At 40.5% G+C, this 20,277-nt stretch overlaps 1 protein-coding gene across 1 annotated transcript; it reads right to left on the bottom strand.

Annotated features, from left to right (window-relative positions):
- Positions 1-291: 291 nt before the first annotated feature.
- SPTY2D1 (SPT2 chromatin protein domain containing 1) lies at positions 292-19,842 on the bottom strand. The gene is made up of 6 exons (XM_070428173.1): positions 19,580-19,842; positions 8,125-8,239; positions 4,972-6,453; positions 3,603-3,771; positions 2,192-2,269; positions 292-973 (listed from the first exon to the last, which is right to left on the bottom strand). The coding sequence occupies exons 1-6, from the start codon at positions 19,637-19,639 to the stop codon at positions 880-882; spliced, it is 1,998 nt and encodes a 665-aa protein (XP_070284274.1). The 5' UTR covers positions 19,640-19,842; the 3' UTR covers positions 292-879.
- Positions 19,843-20,277: the final 435 nt, after the last annotated feature.

Below are 20,277 nucleotides of genomic sequence, written 5' to 3'. Positions count from 1 at the left end.
ATCTTCATAATGGAGGAGTAAGGGTCGCCTCACGTGTCACTTGCTTATTTTTTAAGCTATTACTCTTTCAACTCTAATCTTTGAATAAAATATTTTTTCTTCAATATAAAATGACTTTTTAGATAAAATTCAGCACAGTAACATTGTCTATTTTACAATAAATCTGAAAGGAAAACTTGGAAAAGAATATTCTTATACCAAATGGCATAGCTTGTTTTTTAAATTGAAATTTTTTTGGTTAGTTGCCTAATCACCTAAATCAGTGAATAAGAATGCTCAGCATCCAATCCATGAATATAGAATACAATATAATTTATTCTACTTTTTACTTCAAAGTCACAGAGATGACATCCATATAATTATAAAGCCTACTCTACATTTTCAAGTTCTCAATCCAAACATATAGATTAGAACAGGTCACTTTATTGCTGGCAACATTCATGGAAGGGCCAGATTCCTCATAAAAAGACAAAATAAGTTTGATTGGGAGCCAGCCATTGCCCTACTCACCCATCAACAGAATTATGGAAGTCAAGAAGCAATCTTTTTTCCTTTTTAAAATAGCAAAGGAACAAAAGAAGATTGGCTGACTGTTGAGTGGGCCCACTTTAGAGTGCACAGCTCTTCAGGATCAAGGCCGGCACCTGTGAGCAGTTAACTTCCTAACAGCACTCACTGGGCATTATGTCATCTGCACTACAGATTTCACCCCGGAAAGTATTTGAAAATACTTTATGCTCAAAATATACAATATCCATTCCTTGTCCTTGAGGACCCAAGTAAAAATCTAAAATGAGAATGGGCTTCTTCAGTCCGAAGGCAGGACTTCTTTGCAGTAGAGTGTCTCCAGAGTTTCACAAAAATAAATAAAAGCAGCAGCTAACGTCTTTTCAGCTTCTTGACCTTTCGGCATTTCATTGCTTCTTCCTCCCGTCTCATTTCCTCTAAGTCCTCTTGCATACCTAGTCTTAAACTGTCAAAAAAGGAAAAGAAAAAATGGTATTTGTCAATATATGTACATGAAATTGCTTTCCCTTCCCTTCTTTTCTTTTCAGAAAAGGACTGTTTATTCCAATACTGCTGGTAGTATGGGAGAGCAGCAGGTCATCCACAAAAATCTGCTCTGCCGCCCCCGCATAAGCCAGCTGCTTATATAGGGTAGGACAAAGATTCTACTTTCTTTAAAAAGCAAGAATGAAATTTCCACTGAGAGCTCAGATGGAATGTAGTATGTACTCAAAATTACTACCAAGAGCCATGCCATTGCCTCAAATTATAGTGGAAAAAAGACCTCACAGCTTGCCTGCTGTGGCTCAGTGGTTTAAGCATCGACCTATGATCCAGGAAGTCATGGTTTGATTCCCAGTAGGGGGTGTGCAGGAGGCAGCCGATCAATGATTCTCTCTCATTGATGTTTCTATCTCTCCCCCTCCCTAAAATCAATAAAAAAATATATTTTTAAAAAAGACCTCACCACCTCAAAATTTTATTTTCCTCTTAAAGTAATAAAGTAAAAAAAAAAAATACTTATACAAAAATAACATAACATTCCATGCTTGTCCCTTACCAACACTTTAGCTTGATACCTAGTCACAGGACAAGGAAGGGCAAGAGGGAGAAAAAGGTTTAAGGTTTAATGTTCTAGGTTGAGACTGAAGTCAATTATTTCACCAAGTAAATGCTATAAACAAAGTACTAGTAATCATTGGTTACCTCTACCCAAGAAATTTTCATTACCAGGTAGCCAAACGGGAATCAGACAGAGGGAATTTAATATCCCTCATCAGGTCCCTGAGGCCAGCAGTGGCACAGGTTAGGCAAGACTGAGATGTGTCTGATGTCAAAGGGAATCAGGATGGGGAACAAAAAAACCAAGACCATGCTATGCTGGGATCAGAGGTGGCTCCAAACAGTTGTTATGTGCCTACATGGATGAGGCACTGCCCTAGGCAATGTGTCAACATTATCTTAATCCTCACAATACCCCAAGCAGTAAAAACAGTATATTCTCATTTTACAAACAAGAAAACAAGAATTAGAAAAGCTAAGGAATTTGTCTAAAGCCCCACAAGTAAGCAGGACTGGAATTCAGAATTGTGTGGCCCAAAGCCCCTGTTCCCAATGGTACAACTAGAAGCAGCAAATAGGAGTTTTTAGGACATGCCAACACAAATGTAAGTTTTTTGCTTACCTCTTTGCTTCTTCCTTCTGCTGTTCTTTCCAACTACTCTCCATGTAACGTAAGGCATAATCACTTTCATCTTTGTATCTGAAGAGAGGGAATCAAAATTGTTTAAAAAAATAACAAAAATTCAATTCTCTAAAGGAACTAAATCCTGCTGTTTTTAAAAGCAACATCTTTACAACTAAATCAAACACACTTAGGGTTCCTCCTCCTCACTTGGCAGGGAATAGGGGAGCAAAGGATGGGTAGAGGTGGATTTCTGAAGTAAAGACAAATTAAATGAGCCCTTATTACTCCCAGAGGCAACTATTCCTGAATCTAATGCTGATGAAGGTATCAATCAAATGCTTACTCAACTCACCTCTACTTACGTGATAGGTTATATTAAAATCCTGAAAGCACAATATATGTGAAAATTATTTTGTATATATTTCATTTGAACTTTATGACCATCATGAGGTAGGGAAGGACTTTTAGAACAGAGACTGAAGCACATAGGTTAATGGCTTGACCAAGAATACATAGCTTAACTAATGTGGTACAACCTTTCTGTTCTATACACATACTACTTCATTTAATCCTTCCAAATATCATTTTACATAAAATAACTTACTCAAGTTTACCTAGCTAACAAGTGGTGGAACTTCCACTCAAACCCTGATCTTTCCTCTGCTTCTCAAACTTTAATGTGCATATCACCTGGGAACCTTATAAAGCTGATTTGGACTCAGTAAATCTGAAGTGGGGCCTGAGAGCCTGCATTTCTAACAAGCTTCCAGGTGATACCAATGCTGTTGGTCCAGGGAACCACACTTTTGAGTAGCAAAGTTCTTTACACCAAAGAAAAGCAGGTGTCAGATCAGCTTTCAACATAGCTTTGTGGATGGCTTTCTGATTTCAAAGCCAATCTGTTTTCTACCATACCACAGTGCTTTACTCACATTAAATATACATCTTAAAGAAAACTTTTAAAAAGGGGATAGTTGCCCTAACCGGTTTGGCTCAGTGGATAGAGCGTCAGCCTGCGGACTCAAGGGTCCCAGGTTCGATTCCGGTCAAGGGCATGTACCTTGGTTGCAGGCACATCCCCAGTAGGAGTGTGCAGGAGGCAGCTGATCAATGTTTCTCTCTCATCGATGTTTCTAACTCTCTATCCCTCTCCCCTTCCTCTCTGTAAAAATCAATAAATTATATTTTAAAAAAAAAGGGGGGATAGTTTTTGGCACTCATGCAAAGAGCTACACAAATAATTCTGAGTTAATTCTTAAATAATAAATACTAAAGAAGTAAAGCTAAATCATAGAAGAATTCCTAGCTAAGAATAGCATTCAATACCTCAACTATTAATGTTTATTTTTTCTCTTTGCATGAGTTATTCAAGATGAAAAGTATATATATAAATCTTCTTTGGCCTTACTTTTTTCGGTCATAGCCAAAGATTTCACGAATGTGCTTGGATATTTCTTCCTGAGATTCTCCTTCATCTTCGATAAAATCTTCCATTTCAGAGTCATAGTCCTCATCTTCCTCCTCTTCATAGTCTCGCTGTCTTTTGTAACCACTAGGGAAGGGAAGCCTTTGAGGACCTAAGAATAGAAAAGCCATTATTTATAAGAGCATTAAAACTTGAAATAGTCCCCCGCTCCCCCCCAAAATAATAATAGTTTCAACAAAGTTCTATGTAAACTGACATTTTGAGAAGTCATTAAGATGGTCTTCTCAAAAACCTGAGCCAGCAAGCTAGTGCATGGCATGGAGTCATTCCTCCATCATCCCTGATGCTTTACGGTATCCACAAGGAATAGAATTCCTGTATATCCCAGGATTTATTGTGTCTTACATTTTCTAGCTTAGTAGTTTCCATTCTTCTGGACTTAAATTGGCAACATTAAAAAAATTACAAATAGCTATAGGATCACTAACTTTTAATTTTGCAAAAACAAGACACCATAGGTAACAATCTACTATCTATTATCACCATTAATGTCCTTACATTTATAAAAAGTCCAATAAAGTAGGAAAGATTCTCAGAATTATGGGTAACTGTTCAAACTGAGTAAAGTTTGACTTTAGGAAAAATTCACTATATTATCCTTATTTTTGTCATTTTTCCAAAAGACTGATTAAAATTTTAGCAAAAGACTGACACCGACCAATAGACCAGCATCTGGAGACTGCTTTCTTGTCCTGGATTACAGACACTCCTTTTGTTCTTCTAAAGTTTTAATATGCATGGCTTGTCTCATTAGCTCAAAGCTTCTTTCTCAGCTTCGGCATTACTGACATATTGGGCCGGATAATTCTTTGTTATGAGGAAACTGTCCTGTGCATTGTAGGATAATAGCAGCATTTCCGCCTTCTGTCTAACAGATGCTATGTAGCATCCCATCCCCAGTTGTGTCAATCAAAAATATCTCTAGACATTGCCAAATGTTCACTAGGGATCAAAATCATTCTCGGTGGAGAACCAATGTTGAACGATTTAGGCATATACACTCACTGTCTTACAAATCACAGAGCTAAGGTTATTAAACTTGGAGACATTACTGGGATAAACACAGAGGACCTAGATAAATCTCTTTCTAAAGACTTTTCCAAGCTATGATCACTAAAGGAATTCTCGGGCACATACAAAAAACACACACAAACAAACCAGGATTCTGTCAACATACGAATACATTAAAGGGTACATAGAAGGATTACAGGGTCCCTGGTTATATTTTTAAAAGGGGTGTTTTCCAATTTCCTAGTGACAAGTAGAAACTCTTAGGGAGGGGCAATTTTACCTTGGGCAGATCTGTAGCCAGCCAAGGAAGGCTTCATTCCATTCATCTGTCCATTGCTGGGCCGGGTAATGATATTCTTAGAAGATATTGTTTCTGAGACAACAGTGCATTTGGGCTTATGGGGGGGACCTGAGCTACTAACTATTCGCCCAGGTCCCAAACTGCTCACTGGTCTTCCAGGGCCTGAACTACTGACAGTCCGTCCAGCTGGAACTGAGCCACTTACTGTACGCCCCGGGCCACTGACTGACCGCCCGGGGGGCACTGAGCCACTCATTGGTCGTCGGTCATGTGGACTGTGCACAGGCCGCCCAGGGCCACCAGAGCTGACCACTGACTTCCCAGAACCACCTGAGCCACTGATGGGTCGTCCAGAGCCACCTGTCCTTCTAGGAGGATTTGAGTCACTGGCTGGCCTCTTGGTCCCACTGACTGATCGCTCAGGTCCTGAGCTGGAGCTGCCATCCTGGCGCTTGGGCACGGAGCCAGAACTAACTGTAGGCCGAACACTCACTGTGCTGGGCCGCCCAGGAGCTGGGCTGGAACTGCTGCCTGGCTGCTTGACACCTGGACTCTTAGCCTTATGTGGGGTGACCACAGGTCCAGGTCTGGAATGGCTAGGGTGGGGAGGAGATTTTTTGGCTTTGTGCTCAGTAACAGATTTCTGCATCCCTTTAGCAGAAGTCTTTGGAACACTTGGTGAATAGGTGCTCGAGTGGGTCTTTCCAGCCCCATTGAAAACGGGCCTGTCATGGTCCTTCCGAAGCGAGGGTTGGGAGCAGTTGCTAGATCCTGCTTTGGTCCTCTCTCCTGGCATGGATTTGGATGAAAACAAACCTAAATGTTTCTCATTAGCTGCGCTGGGTCTGGATTTCTTCTCATCACGAGGAAGGGGAGTACCCTTGGAAGAAGGATGCTTGTTCCCAGAAACTCTGCTAGGTTTTGTGCCCATACTTTCTGTCTGAGAGGGTGCCTTTTTGGTTGGAGGTAGTCTTGCATCTGCCTCAGGTTTCTTTTTCCTATGCCTTCGTTCAAGAAATTCTCGCTCCCTAAGTTCTTGTGCAGTCATAGGCCGCTCTTCTGTTTTCTTCACCACCTTGATTTCCACTGGTTCGTACTGCTTTTTCTCAGCCAGCCTGAGTAAGTCAGTGAAGTTCATGAGTGGTGGGGCACTTTTAAGGGGGACCTTTGGTTTACTTTCAACTTTGGGAGGAGGTTCTTGCTCTTCTTCATACTCCTGCTCTGATGCTGCTTGATTGTATTCTAAGAATTCTTCCTCTTCTTCCATCTCATACTCTTGGTCTGTTCCCTGACCATGGCTTTCCATTGCCTGTCTTTTCTTTGACTTTTCCTCAACAGGAACCCCATTGTAACCATAAAAATTGTCCTTTGTCCTCTTGGCCATAGCTCTTGCTTTCTTGTCATGTTTTAACTCAATTCGCTTTTTCACTAGTTCTTCTTTTCTCCTTTTTTCCTCTAAGGCTAAAAGGGACAAAAAAGAACATATTTTATGGTCTCAAGATAACAGTATGTTTATAAGCAATCAGTTGGTGGCCAAAACATAAGCAACATGTAGTTTGAAACGATATAGTTTGGCCCTGGCTGGCGTGGCTCCGTGATTAGAGCGTCGGTCCAAACTGAAGGGTCATGGGTTCGAATCTGGTCAAGGGCATGTACCTGAGTTGCAGATTACCTGCTCCAGTTGGGGCACACACAGGAGGCAAACAATTAATGTGGCTCACATCGATGTTTTCCTCTCCCCCCTCTCCCCTTCCCTGTCCCTTCCACTTTCTTTAAAATCAATGGAAAAAATATCCTCCAGTGAGGATTAACAAAAAACAACAATAAAAAACACCAATACAGCCTGGCCGGCGTGGCTCAGTGGTTCAGCATTGACCTATGAATCAGGAGGTCACAGTTCCATTCCTGGTCGGGGCACATGTCTGGGCTGCGGGCTCGATCTCAGGTAGGGGGCGTGCAGGAGGCAGCTGATCAATGATTCTCATCATTGATGTTTCTTTCTCTCTCTCTCTCTCTCCCGCTCCCTTCCTCTCTGAAATCAATAAAAATATATTTAAAAAGCACACACACAAAAATCAATACAGTTTGAAGACATCTAGGAATCAAATGAGAAAGTCATTTGAATGAGTATTAGTTGAGTCATCTGAATACAATGAGTGCGTTACATATGGGTTTTTCTATATGACTAAGCGAGAGACTTGACTTTTAACTTTAAATATAGAAAATAATTCATACCAAATATACCAAGTTAAGGGAACATTAGTACCAATTTAATAGTTATTAGAATCAATGAATACTTAAACTTATTAAATCAGTTTCCTTCTCATGAAGTAAAATTACTTCTTGAGTTTACTAGTTTTCAAAAATTGCCTCTATTTAAATTTTTTAGATAATACTTTTAACAATAACCAAAAAATTAAAATACAAAATAGGCTAGAAGCAGATTCAGAAGATATCGCTTTTCCCAAAAAGCTTTTATTTAAGGGGGAATAAAAGATAACACCCATACAAATGATCAATGCAAGAACATGACCCGATTGGTGTGGCTCAGTGGTAGAGTGTTGACCTATGAACCAGGAGGTCATGGTTTGATTCCCGGTCAGAGCACATGCCCAGGTTGTGGGCTTGATCCCCAGTAGGGGGCGTGCAGGAGGCAGCTGAACAATGATTCTCATCATTGAAGTTTCTATCTCTCCCTTCCTCTCTGAAATCAATAAAAACACACAACGTATATACTGCTATAAATAAATACAGTTGAGTCATACACATGCGCAACAAATCCATTAGCCTGTTATGTTATTACGAATATCCATTGGTTAAGTATAAGCTAGCTGTGAAGGTAGAAGACTTTAAAATTGAGATAAGTCCTGGCCGGCGTGGCTCAGTAGTTAGACTGCCCACGCACAGAAGGATGGCGGGTTTGATTCCGGTCAAGGGACGTACTACTTGAATTTCAGATTGTATCCCTCATGGAAGGCAACCAATTGATCTGACTCTCTCGCATCAATGTTCCTCTCTCCTTCCCAGTCTCCCTAAAATCAATGAAAAAAATATCCTCACCGGAAGACTAACAAACAGAACAAAAAAACCAACAACAAAATAAAATTGAGAATAAGGCTAGAGATAACGTACCTTTTCGTCTGAGCTCCTCCTCTTTTCTTCTGAGAAAAGCTTGTACAGCTGCTGACTGGACACCCTTAACTTTTGGGTCTTTTTTGGCAGGACCCACTGCCAAACTATACCTTTTCTACAAAAAAAAAAAAAGTAAAAGTTATAATCAATTCAACTTTAAAAATATATTGTCTAGCCAGGCCGGTTTGGCTCAGTGGATAGAGCGTCGGCCTGCGGACTGAGGGGTCCCGGGTTCGATTCCGGTCGGGGGCATGTGCCTTGGTTGCGGGCACACCCCCAGTGGGAGGTGTGCAGGAGGCAGCTGGTCGATGTTTCTCTCTCATCGATGTTTCTGGCTCTCTGTCCCTCTCCCTTCCTCTCTGTGAAAAATCAATGAGAAAATGTTTAAAAAAAAAAAAAAAAAAAAAAAAAAAAAAAAAAATATATTGTCTATTAGGTGTAAGGCACTGTGGCAAGCAATAGAGAGGTTTAAGTATTGACTGAAATACCTATTCTGAATAATTAAGACATCAAATAACCCACATTAAAGCTTAGCCATAAAGGTTCAGGCTAAATATGACTAATTTTATGTGCAGTTTTTCTGTAACATCCCAAATAATGCATAAATGAGAAATTCAGTCCAGGCTGGGAAAAAAAAAAAAATCACCACTTAGAACACACTGCTTTAAAATTCTGATTTTAAAAAATCAGCCTTCTCCATACAATGAGGCCTTCCTGGAGGTGAAGGTTCATAAAAAAATAGAACTATTAGGCATCTTCGGCTGGGGCTCCATGACAGCCTGTGAGCCCCCTTTCAGAAGAGAGACCCAATTTCAGGCAACAGTGTACTGTGAACTGTGATGGTTAATTTTTTGTGTCAACTTAACTAGGCTAAGGGATTCCCAGAAAAGTAGCGGGTAGAACGTAATTTCTGGGTGTATCTGTGACATTGTTTCTAAAAGAGATTAACATTTGAATGAGTAGACTAAAGATTGCCATCACCAATCAATATACATTTTTTAAAAATCAGCCTTCTTCAGAATTAAGCATTTCAAGTCCAACTTTTCAAACAAGCAGAAAAAACTACTACTCACACCTATATTCTTTCCTAAATACCCTACTCCAGCTGATTTTCTAATAGGGACACATGGCTACATAGTTTTGCCTACAACATGAAACACAGATTTTACTCTGACCACCCAAAAAGTGCTAACATTATCCTGGCACAGATGACATTTCTCTGGGCTTCATTTTTTAAGTAACCGCATCAGGAAATGACTAACACTAGAATATTGTTAATTTGAACTGTGAAAAGAAAAACATTTCCATTTTATAAGTAACTATCATTAAAGAAGTGTGATAAACAGCTAGTAACTCAGACTGAGATGATTCATCTCTAGGACTATCCCACATTAAATGTATAGGCTAGGAAAGATGTTTCAAGTGCCCTCCCTCATTTGTCTTATTAAGCAGATGACATTCTTATCCATTGATAAGAATGTATCAGTTAAAAACGAAACACTAACTCTGAGAACAAATTCAGATACATAGGAACCAAAAAGTAATTCCTAAAGTGGGTATGAAATTCCTGGAGGAAAGCCAAAGGATCCATGCTTACCATATGGCTGTCAAATAGAAGGCATCTTGAAACAGGCTGAAGTTCCAGCTAAGTCAGTCTAGAAGCAACTGGCCAAGGAAGCAGGCCCTAACCAACCTGAAAATCCTGCATAATAACAATGCTGAGAACTGACACATCCCTGACAGAGAAATCCCAAGAGCATCCAGAGTTCTTTCCTAGTCCCCTTGGCTGAGTCATAATGAGATCCTTAAAATAAATAAATAAATAAATAAATAAATAAATAAATAAATAAATAAATAAATAAATAAATAAATAAATAAATAAATAAATAAATATAATAATAATAATAATAATAATCCTTATCCCCAATCCACTTAAGGAGAAAAGGAGAGGTAAAGAGAGACTTAAGGGAAGGAGCACATTGTTTACCCAACTAGGTATATAAAATTGTCCTGGTTTACAAGAATAGATTTGTCTGCCAAATCAAAGCTTATATACAGTGTTTCCCACAGAAAAATGCCAATATACAGGTTAGTGTTAATTCATTTATTTATTTTTAGAAATTTTTTTTTTAAAATTGATTTTTAGAGAGAGGAAAGGAGAGGGGAGAGCGAGAAACACTGATGTGAGACAGAAACATTGATCTGTTGCCTCCCAATGTGCCCTGATGAGATGGAACCTTGATCGGAATCGAACCTGCCACCTTTGGGGTATGGGACAATGCTCCAGCCAACTGTGCCACACCAGCCAGGGCAGCGTTAATTATTTAAAATAGGATTGGTTTGTTATCTAGATATTATAACAATGAGCTCTTCCTAACCTGGTTTCAGGATATAAACATCTTTCTTCTTAACCTGGGACTTGGGATAGGTAATGGGATTATGACTAGTAGCAAAGTGACTCTTCACTGAATAGAGGTACCCAAAAGGAAAACAATGTCAATGGGCACAATTTAACACAGTGTTTACCAAGCTTCAGACATTCTCATACCATATTCATGATTTTTCTCTTTTCAGTATACCATCTGTATCATTATTTACTAGAGGCCCGGTGCATGAAATTCGTGCACGGGAGGGGGGAGGGGAAGAAGGGGGTCCCTCAGCCTGGCCTGCACCCTCTCAATCCAGGACCGCTGGCTCCTAACCACTCACCTGCCTGCCTGCCTGATTGCCCCTAACCATTCTGCCTGCCTGCCTGCCTGATTGCCTTTAATCCCTCTGCCTGCCTGCCTGATTGCCCCTAACTCAGTGGTTCAACTACTTGCCTGACTGCCTGATTGCCCCTAACCACTCTGCATGCCTGCCTGATCACCCCTAACCGCCTCTGCCTTGGCCCCTGCCTCCACGGCTTCGTTGGGAATGACGTCCGGAAGGTCGTTTGGCTGTCTGGTCTAATTAGCATATTATGCTTTTATTATTATAGGTAAAGTAATTTTAAGAAAATATGTAGACTTAATACCATGACTTAATATTACAGCTTTACCTCAAGTAATAATATCTATGAAATGACAGGTTAGAAGGCTAGTTATATTTTTCCAAATTATATCACAATATGTAACTATTTAAAAAAATAACTATTAGAATAAAAAGTATTTGTGCATCAGTTTAAAATCATGGTAGAGCCAAAGCTATATATACAGCACTTTAGGAAACACAAACTAGGAACTTAAATACAGAAAAGGCAGAGCACAAGGAAGAAACAAGGAGGGGATTTTCAGGAACTCAGATTCACTAAGAAAAAAAATCCTGCGCTAGCTGTGTAGCTTAGCTGATTCCTGATACGCTAAGGTTGCGGGTTCGATCTCTTGTCAGGGCACTCACAAGAATCAACCAATGAATGCTTAAGTAAGTGGAACAAATAGATGTCTCTCATCAATCAATAAACAAAAATTTAAAAAGGAATTCATAAAGCTAGCATAAAACTGACCATCAAAGCCACATATTGTATATTTTTTTCTTTCAAAGTTTTTATCTGAGCAATGCCCCTCTCCACTTCATATAAGTTAATAGAAAAGTCAACATTGACTACAGAATAAAATTACATTACCATCATTTAAATTTACTTATATAATTGTCATTTTTTTAACTTCTAGGATATTCTGCTTTTACTCCAAAAGAATTAAAATGATACCCTTGTTGAAGCATTAATGGGCATAGAAACTAATTATCTCTTAATTAGTTAAGCCAGAGAAATAATTATAATTTTTCAGTTCAAGGATGTTAGGAACCAGCTTTGAAAGCATTCTCCAAAAGGTATTCTCTTGGCCTTTGAAGGTGTCTATTTTCAAACTTAAGAGAGTCAAGTAAAAATTTATGGGGGTTTTCAAAACTTAAGAAAATCTTATATACTTTGTATAAACACTTATTTAAGGCCTAATCATTTTACCTTATTTTATGATATCTATCACTATGTAATGTTACACTGAGTATATGATTTTATTTATATGAAATGTTCAGAATTGGCAAACCCATACAGTAGATTAGTAGTTGCCAGGGCTGAGTGGAAAAGGGAATGGGGGAGAAATGACTGCTTAAAAGGTAAGGAATTATTTTTGAGGAAGATGAAAATGTTCTGGAATCAGATATTGGTGATGGATGCACAACTCTATGACTTTTACACATTAAATGGGTGGGTTTTATGCTATGTGGATTATATCACAATAAAAATGTTGAAGAAAGCCTCAAGCTGGAATTACAACATATTCTAGTTATAAGGCAGAACTGCTTGGCACTTTCCCCTATATCAGATGGTCACATTTAACTCTAGCAGCAGCACATCAAGATGCTCCCACCAATACTGAATCTGATTCAACTCACCAGGCTCTTCATTATTTCAGCTTCATGAAAAGCAGCTGGACCAGAGTTTCTTTCATCCTAAGCATATCCATTTCATTATACTGCAAGCCAACTCAGTCATTTGCTGGACCCCAATGAATGATCCACAACAGTGAAGCTTATACCATTTAAAAACAGTATCGGAGATTTTGCCAAGGTTTATAATTTTAAAGCCAACAGACTTAGAACACACTAAGTCACTTTAAAACATATGTGTTCCTTGCATTGAGACTACCAGGGGTCCTCAAACTACGGCCCACAGGCCACATGCAAATACAAATATTGTATGTGTTTCCGTTTTGTTTTTTTACTTCAAAATAAGATATGTGCAGTGTGCATAGGAATTTGTTCATAGTTTTTTTTTTAAACTATAGTCCGGCCCTCCAACGGTCTGAGGGACAGTGAACTGGCCCCCTGTTTAAAAAGTTTGAGGACCCCTGGACTATACTGTCACGGTCATATTAAGAAAATTGGGGGTGGGGTGGGAAGGTGGAGGAGGGTTTAGGGGGGATAAATAGTGATGAATGGAGACTTGACCTGGGTGGTGAACACACCATACAGTATACAGATGATGTGCTGTAGGATTGTGCATATGAAACCTGTATAAAACCAAAAAGTTGCTATTCAGGATTGCTATGGCATTACATGTAAAATTTACTATTATTTTGTTTATAATATACCTGATTATAAAATGAAATATCAGATAGGTACTTCAGAGCCTCTAGTCCAACCTCTATGTTAGAAATGCCCCAGGAAGCCCTAGCTGGTTTGGCTCAGTGGATGGAACATTGGCCTGAAGACTAAAGAGTCCTGGGTTCAATTCTGGTCAAGGACACATGCAGGCTTGATCCCCAGCAGGGGGCATGCAGGAGGCAGCTGATCAATGATTCTCTCTCATCATTGATATTTCCATCTCTCTCTCCCTATTCCTCCTTCTCTGAAATCAATAAAAATATATTAAAGGTATAAAAATAAAGAAATGCCCCAGGAAGGACAACCATGTATTTCCAATTTGTAGCAGACAGAGTCTGAATTAGCATCTAGGTCTCAGGCAGGTCCAAAAGTGTTCCCACTACAACATGCCTCACTTCTAATTTAATTCCAACATTTATATCTCTAGCTCTAACCTCAATCTTAAATGCCATTCCCTAATTTCCACCTACCTCTTGGACAGTACCATTACCTCAAACAGGTCCACCACTGACCTTTCTCTTCCCTCACTCTCAGACTGATTCTGTTAACCATGATGGCACTCTCCCTAACAGGCCAAAATTTTCACTATTCACCAGTTTCAAATGCTGTCGATTTGGTCTTTAAATATCTCTCCCATTAGCCTGGAGTTGGATAGGGATCTGGATGGGTGCAGTGGTCCAGGCTGTATAGATGACACACTTTCCTCATTCAACACAGTTCTTTCCACAGAATGAACTCTGCAGCCAGTCCGTCTGGATTAGATTCTCTGCTCTGCCATTACTAGCCTTGTCACTTTATTAGCTGTGTGACGCTGGTTTCTACATCTCTCTGGGTCTCATCTATAAAACAACTTTCCTTATATGGTTATTATAATGGTTAAATTAATTAATATGTATATAATGCCTAGCACAGAGTAAGCACTATACTAGTAAATGTTCATTGCTATTGCTATTATTATTCAGAAAGAGATTATCTAGGTAATGATGAGGAAGAGAAATAATTTCTGTGGGGATGTTGGTTTCTAAAAGGCCCTTTCCCTAGCCCTGGCCAGGTAGCTCAGTTGGTTGGAACATCACCTCGCACACCAAAAGGCTGCAGGTTCCATTCCTGGTCAGGGCACTTACTTAGGTTGGGGCTTGATCCCAGCCGTTCACATATGGGAAGCAATACTGATTAATGTTTCTCTCTCTCAAATCAATAACAACATATTCTCAGTTGAGGCTTAAGAAAAAAAAAGACCCTTTCACTAAAATACTGGTTGAGAAGTATAGCTCTAGGCTAGAAATCTATATTTCTAGGCACTGGAAAAGTCATCTTCAGATCCAAGAATAGGGAGCAATGCAGTTACAAAGATTATAGATCAAGTTTTACAAAGTGATAGTTTGTAGAAACTTTATTGTTGGCGCATACTATTTATTTATTTATTTATTTATTTATTTATTAATCCTCACCAAAGGATATGTTTTCCATTGATTTTTAGAGAGAAGGGAGGGAGTGAAGGAGTGGGGGAGGGAGAGAGAGAGAGAGAGAGAGAGAGCGCGAGCGAGAGAGAGAGCAATAGGCTGCCTCCTGCAGGTGCCCTGAACTGGGGCTAGGGATGGAACCTATGCTCCTTCGGACCGAGGGCCAGTGCTCTAACCAATGAACCAAACCGGCCAGGGCTCATACTGTTCTTTAAAAGGAAATATAACTACTGTAATATATAGTGGGTTTCTTTGGAATATGTGGCGCTTTGTCACTGATCATTTTATATCTAGACTACTTCAAGAATTTACAATATCTAGCTCCTGAAGACATCTGTAACTGCCATCCCAGTTAGAGTTCCTGGGCTCCATTTTCAGTACCTCTATTTTTCTCAAGGAGCCATAGCCCCCCAAATCCTTATATATCTGGCACCAAATGAAGGCTTCCCCTTTACTTTTTGGTTTGAGGGTCACATCAGAGCGACTATTATCTTGTCTGAGATGATGTTCACAATCTCACTGTGAGAAAGATCATGTAACCTGTCTCATGCACTACAAGCCATTAAATATAGCTCCTTGAAACCTAGAAGAATCCATAATCTAAGCTCTACTATTCTATCAAAACAAGACAAATGCTTTGTTTTTGCTAGAGGAAGGCAGGGGGAAAAATCTTAAGTATAAGGTTACAAAAAATGTCTTTTCTTGTTTAAATATAAGCAGAGCTAATGACAATGACTGGTTACATCACCTTGATCAGCTGTTATTCTGCATTCAGATTCCCACTGGGAAATATAGTGTGCCAAATATTTCTAGGCATGATGCAATCCTTTCTTTGTTTTAACTAAAACATTATAAAAATAACTAGTTCGTTTAAAAAGAAAACAACAGAAAAAAGAAAGATGTCCCATGGGGAAATAAATGTTCATTAATTCTCAAGTCAGATGACAACAGACACCTCTTAAAAATAAAGCCCTGCAAAGAGTTGGAAGTGGCTGTACAGGTGTTTTAGATTTTAGCCTCCCTTGGATTTCATTCTAATCAATGCTAGTGATATCTTCCTGTAGTAAAGGTCTGCCATACGAACTATGAAGACTAAATCTGAACATCAAGTCTGACAGGATCCAAATGGAAGATAGGGAAGAAGATGGCTAAAAAGGAAAAACGAATCATGCACTAGAGAGGGATGATGATGTCACTGCCCATTATGGCAAAGATCTGGTTCTAGAACATCAATCAATCAACCAAGTTTATGTCAAGCTGGGTGTGTGTATGTGGCTTGAAATGTTTCTTGATTTGGACGGTGGCTTACAAGGACATTTGTTTTATAAGAATCTGTACTGCCTTAGCCAATTTGGCTCAGTGGATAGAGTGTCCACCTACAGACTGAAGGGTCTTGGATTTGATTCCAGACAAGGGCATGTATGTCAGTTGCTGTGGTTGCAGGCTTGATCCACAGAGGTGCGTGTGGGAGGCAACCACATCAATGTTTCTCTCTGTGTATCTCTCCCCCTCCCTTACACACACTCTAAAAATCAATGAACAAAAAAAAAAAAAAAAAAGGATTAAAAAAATCAATGGAAAAATATCCTTAGGTGAGGATTAACAAAAAAACAACCACACACACAAGAACCTGGATTACACTGTACCATATGTTTTAATAATAAGAAAAAAAGAAAACAGGGCTTGGGAGACTTCATATCAATTAGGCTTTATTTCTTTAAAATAATATGAATATGGCGCCTGGCCGGCATGGCTCAGTGGTTGAGCAGGCAACCTATGAACCAGGAGGTCACGGTTCGATTCTTGGTCAGGGCACATGCCCAGGTTGAGGGCTCGGTCCCCAGTGGGGGGCATATGGGAAGTGGCCGATCAATGATTCTCTCTCATCATTGATGTTTCTATTTCTCCCTCCCTTCCTCTCTAAAATCAATAAAATTATCTTTTTAAAAAATATGGCAAAATATTGATGTATGTTAAATGTGAGGTGTGGGCATATAGGTATATGTTAACATTCTATGTATTTTACAAGTTTCCAAAAATTTAAAAATATGTATTTTGTAAAAATGTGTCTCTCCAGTTGACTTAAAAGAAAAAAGAATCCTGCAGAACCTGGAGATTATTATCTAAGCAAAAAAAGCCAGTCAGAGAAAGAGAAATACCATATGATCCCACTTATAGGTGGAATCTAATGAACAAAATAAACTAACAAACAAAATAGAACCAGAGGCATGGCTACATGGAACAGACTGACAGAAGTCAGAGGAAGGGGGATGGAGAGATTGGATGAAAGAAGATGAAGAGATTAGCCAAAGAACATATATGCATAACCCAAAAACACAGACAATAGTGTGGTAATGGTGGCGGGGGAGGGCAGGGGCTGGATGGAGATGGGTAAAGAGATAAAAGGGGGGGCATGTGTCAACAATATAAAATAATAAAGAATCCTGCAGAAAGAAAGAAAGAATTTTTTCCTGGGCCTTATTATGTATACATTGTTTGCATTGATGGTGTGCTCCAAAAGACTTGATGTCAAGCTAATGAAGAATGTAACGTAGCCCTAACCGGTTTGGCTCAGTGGATAGAGCGTCGGCCTGCGGACTCAGGGGTCCCAGGTTCGATTCCGGCCAAGGGCATGTACCTTGGCTGCGGGCACATCCCCAGTGGGGGGCATGCAGGAGGCAGCTGATCGATGTTTCTCACTCATCGATGTTTCTAGTTCTCTATCCATCTCCCTTCCTCTCTGTGAAAAATCAATAAAATATATTTAAAAAAAAAAGAATATAACTTAGAATAATTAGGTGAATCAAGTTGAAGCAAGATCACGGATTAAATTTAAAGTCTTGCTCTACATCAGTTTCTCTTGTGTGTAAAAAGATAAGGATTATAATGCTGCTAACTAAACCAACTTTTAAGCTTACTAGCTTTTGGGGGATGGGTAGGGAAAAGCATGCTTTCATAACATATATGCCTGTATTCATCTATTAAATTTTAAATGACCTCACCAATTTACCTGTTTATCTTTCTGCTTCCAATCTTTATTCAAATCATAGGCAGGTCAATAAATAATGCATATATTCTGAAATTTACACATATTCTGAAATCTGCTTCTGCTCTAGCAACACTTGCCTTTCTCTCAGACGCTAATGGTTTTTAGAATAAGAAATGACCAACTCTTGGCCCTGGCTGGGTAGCTCAGTGGGTGAGAGCGTGGTCCTGATACTCTATCCCAGGTCAGGGCACATACAAGAAGCAATCAATGAATGCATAAAAAAGTGGAACAACAAATTGATGTTTCTCCCCCTTCATCTCTCTCTCTCTCTAAAAATAAGTATATAAATTTAAAAAAGTCCTGGTTGGATAGCTCAGTTGGTTAGAGTGTCATCCTGATACACCAAAGTTATGGGTTTGATCCCCCATCAGAGCACATACAAGAATCAACCAATGAAGGAAGGCATAAATAAGTGAAACAGATTTGTGTGTGTGTGTGTGTGTGTGTGTGTGTGTGTGTGTGTGAGTGTGTTTCAAAGACTATTTAATTCTCCTACAGACTATTCCTGGGCATCAACGATAATATTACCACCCATTTTTCACCTACACTGAAACTCAGGAAGATCTAGAATTAAATTTGGACCTAATGCAAAGATCCAGTACTACAAAATCCAGTATTCACTTGTCTAGGAAATTTACAGATGTAGGAAATAATTCTGTTGTTCAAGGTTTCAAAGGTTTAAGCCCAGAACTTCAACCTGCATAGCTAATGAGTCATGGCTGAAGGGAATGAATAGTAAGAGTACTTGGGATGGAGATGGTGGGGACAGATAATAAACGAATGGATATCAGTTTTATTTACCAGTTATTTTACTATCATCAGATCACTGTTTTCAAAAGACGGGACAGCATCAGAAGACAAGAAACGTATAAGAGAGAAAAAACACACATATAGACAAAATTCTACGAAATGCAGACCGCAGTGAGAGCGCAATAAATCCCAGCTGAACTGACTTTAAAAGAGAGCTGTTTGAGTTCTACATCTCAGTGCTCAAACCGCAGGTGTCACAATGCAATTTACCGGTTTACAGCTGTCTTGTGGGGACCATCTGAGGATCCAGAAATGATTAGCTTATGCAAAGCAGTTACAATCCCGCAAACCAGGCACTCTCTACCATTTCAGCGTTTCGATTTTAAAAGCCCTACACCACCGCGGCGAGTACCAGCGAATTGGCAAACATTGCCAAGCAAATGAGACCTAGATTTCAAACAAAGACAAACCTGGAAGGCCACAAGTAAACGGAAGCCCAAACTAGCTCACCCATGCTTAAGTTAGCCAAGGATTTCGTGGAATCTGCTCCATGTCTCTTTCCAACACAAAAAGTGGTCCTTGGGAAATGATAACTTAATCACTTCGTTTGTGAAGTGGGTGGGGCCACAAATCAGAAGAACCTGTTCGGGGAAAAGCGCTAAATGTTTGACCCGAAAATCGGCGGGAAGTCAGCCAAAAGGCTATCAGGCCACGTCTCTAAAACCCCTGAACTCTTCAATACACATACTTGCTCCCCACTCTGGGCAGAAGTTTATACCGAAGCCAGAAAACACAAGCGCTAGATTCCACTGTGTGCCAGGCACGACTCCACACACCAGCTCCTCGCAGCTGTAACGCACCCACCCCGCACGGCCCTGGCTGCAGGGGGACCTGGGCTGGCCAAGCCCCGCACCGGGAGGGTCCCGCCTCGTCTCAAGCCCCTCTTCACCCCGAGTTCCCAGAAGTACATGCCCAAGAAAAGTAAGCAAAGCTGTTCAGGTCTTTCCTCTCTCGGAGCCGAGAGGCGGATGTCTCGAAGTTCCGCCCGATCGATACACATTCCCAACTTTAAAATTAGAATCTCAGGGGCGTCCCAGCGGCTACTTACCGGTACGCTGTTGGTTCCTTGTCCTTTAGAAGCTATCATGAGAATTTCCCTGAAATCCATGGTGACCGAATCGGAGAGAATGGGCCAGGCTCTCGGAGAGGAGGGAGAAGGCGTCTTACCCCGGCGGCCAGCTGCAGCCAAGTGAGCTGGCTCGCCAGCTTCTTCCCTAGCTCTACTCCGCACGACCACTTCCGGCGCCGTCCAAGGAGGTCTGCCCGCCCCCTACCCCAAATGGCCTATATCCTTACAGGTCCATCGCTGCGAGTCCCTAGCGTAACTTCCGCTTTCAGGCTGGAGACACGTAGAGACGTGGTACGTGGCTAATGACGTCAGCTCAAAGGGGCGGGACCAAGTCCTTCATCGACCAAGGAGACGCGACCCAGTAAACTGTGGGGTGTGGCTATGGCAGAGCGCCCCTTTCTAGCGGCCCCTGAGTGTAGCTGACAATCTCGGTCCTCCGAGCGAGCTCCGGGTGGGGAAAGCGAGGAAGTGGGTTTACCTACCGGGCCTGGGTTCGTTGTGTATCCCGGGTGGACGCTCAGGTCTGAGACGGCGGTGCTCCAGCAGCAGAACCGGCAGATGGCGGGCAGGGGGTTTTAGTTACTGGTTTCTAGGCACTCACGAAGCCGCGCAGGCGCACACGACTCGGACTGGAGCTGCCTTGGATACACGTTATCACTCAGCACATGGTGCTCATC

Source organism: Myotis yumanensis, unplaced genomic scaffold (assembly GCF_028538775.1).
Source record: "Myotis yumanensis isolate MYYU_CA2020_CCGP unplaced genomic scaffold, mMyoYum1.0.hap1 SCAF_10, whole genome shotgun sequence".
NCBI lineage: Eukaryota > Metazoa > Chordata > Mammalia > Chiroptera > Vespertilionidae > Myotis > Myotis yumanensis.
Note: the sequence above shows the minus strand (reverse complement) of the source record. Positions and strands in the feature narration are given on the sequence as shown.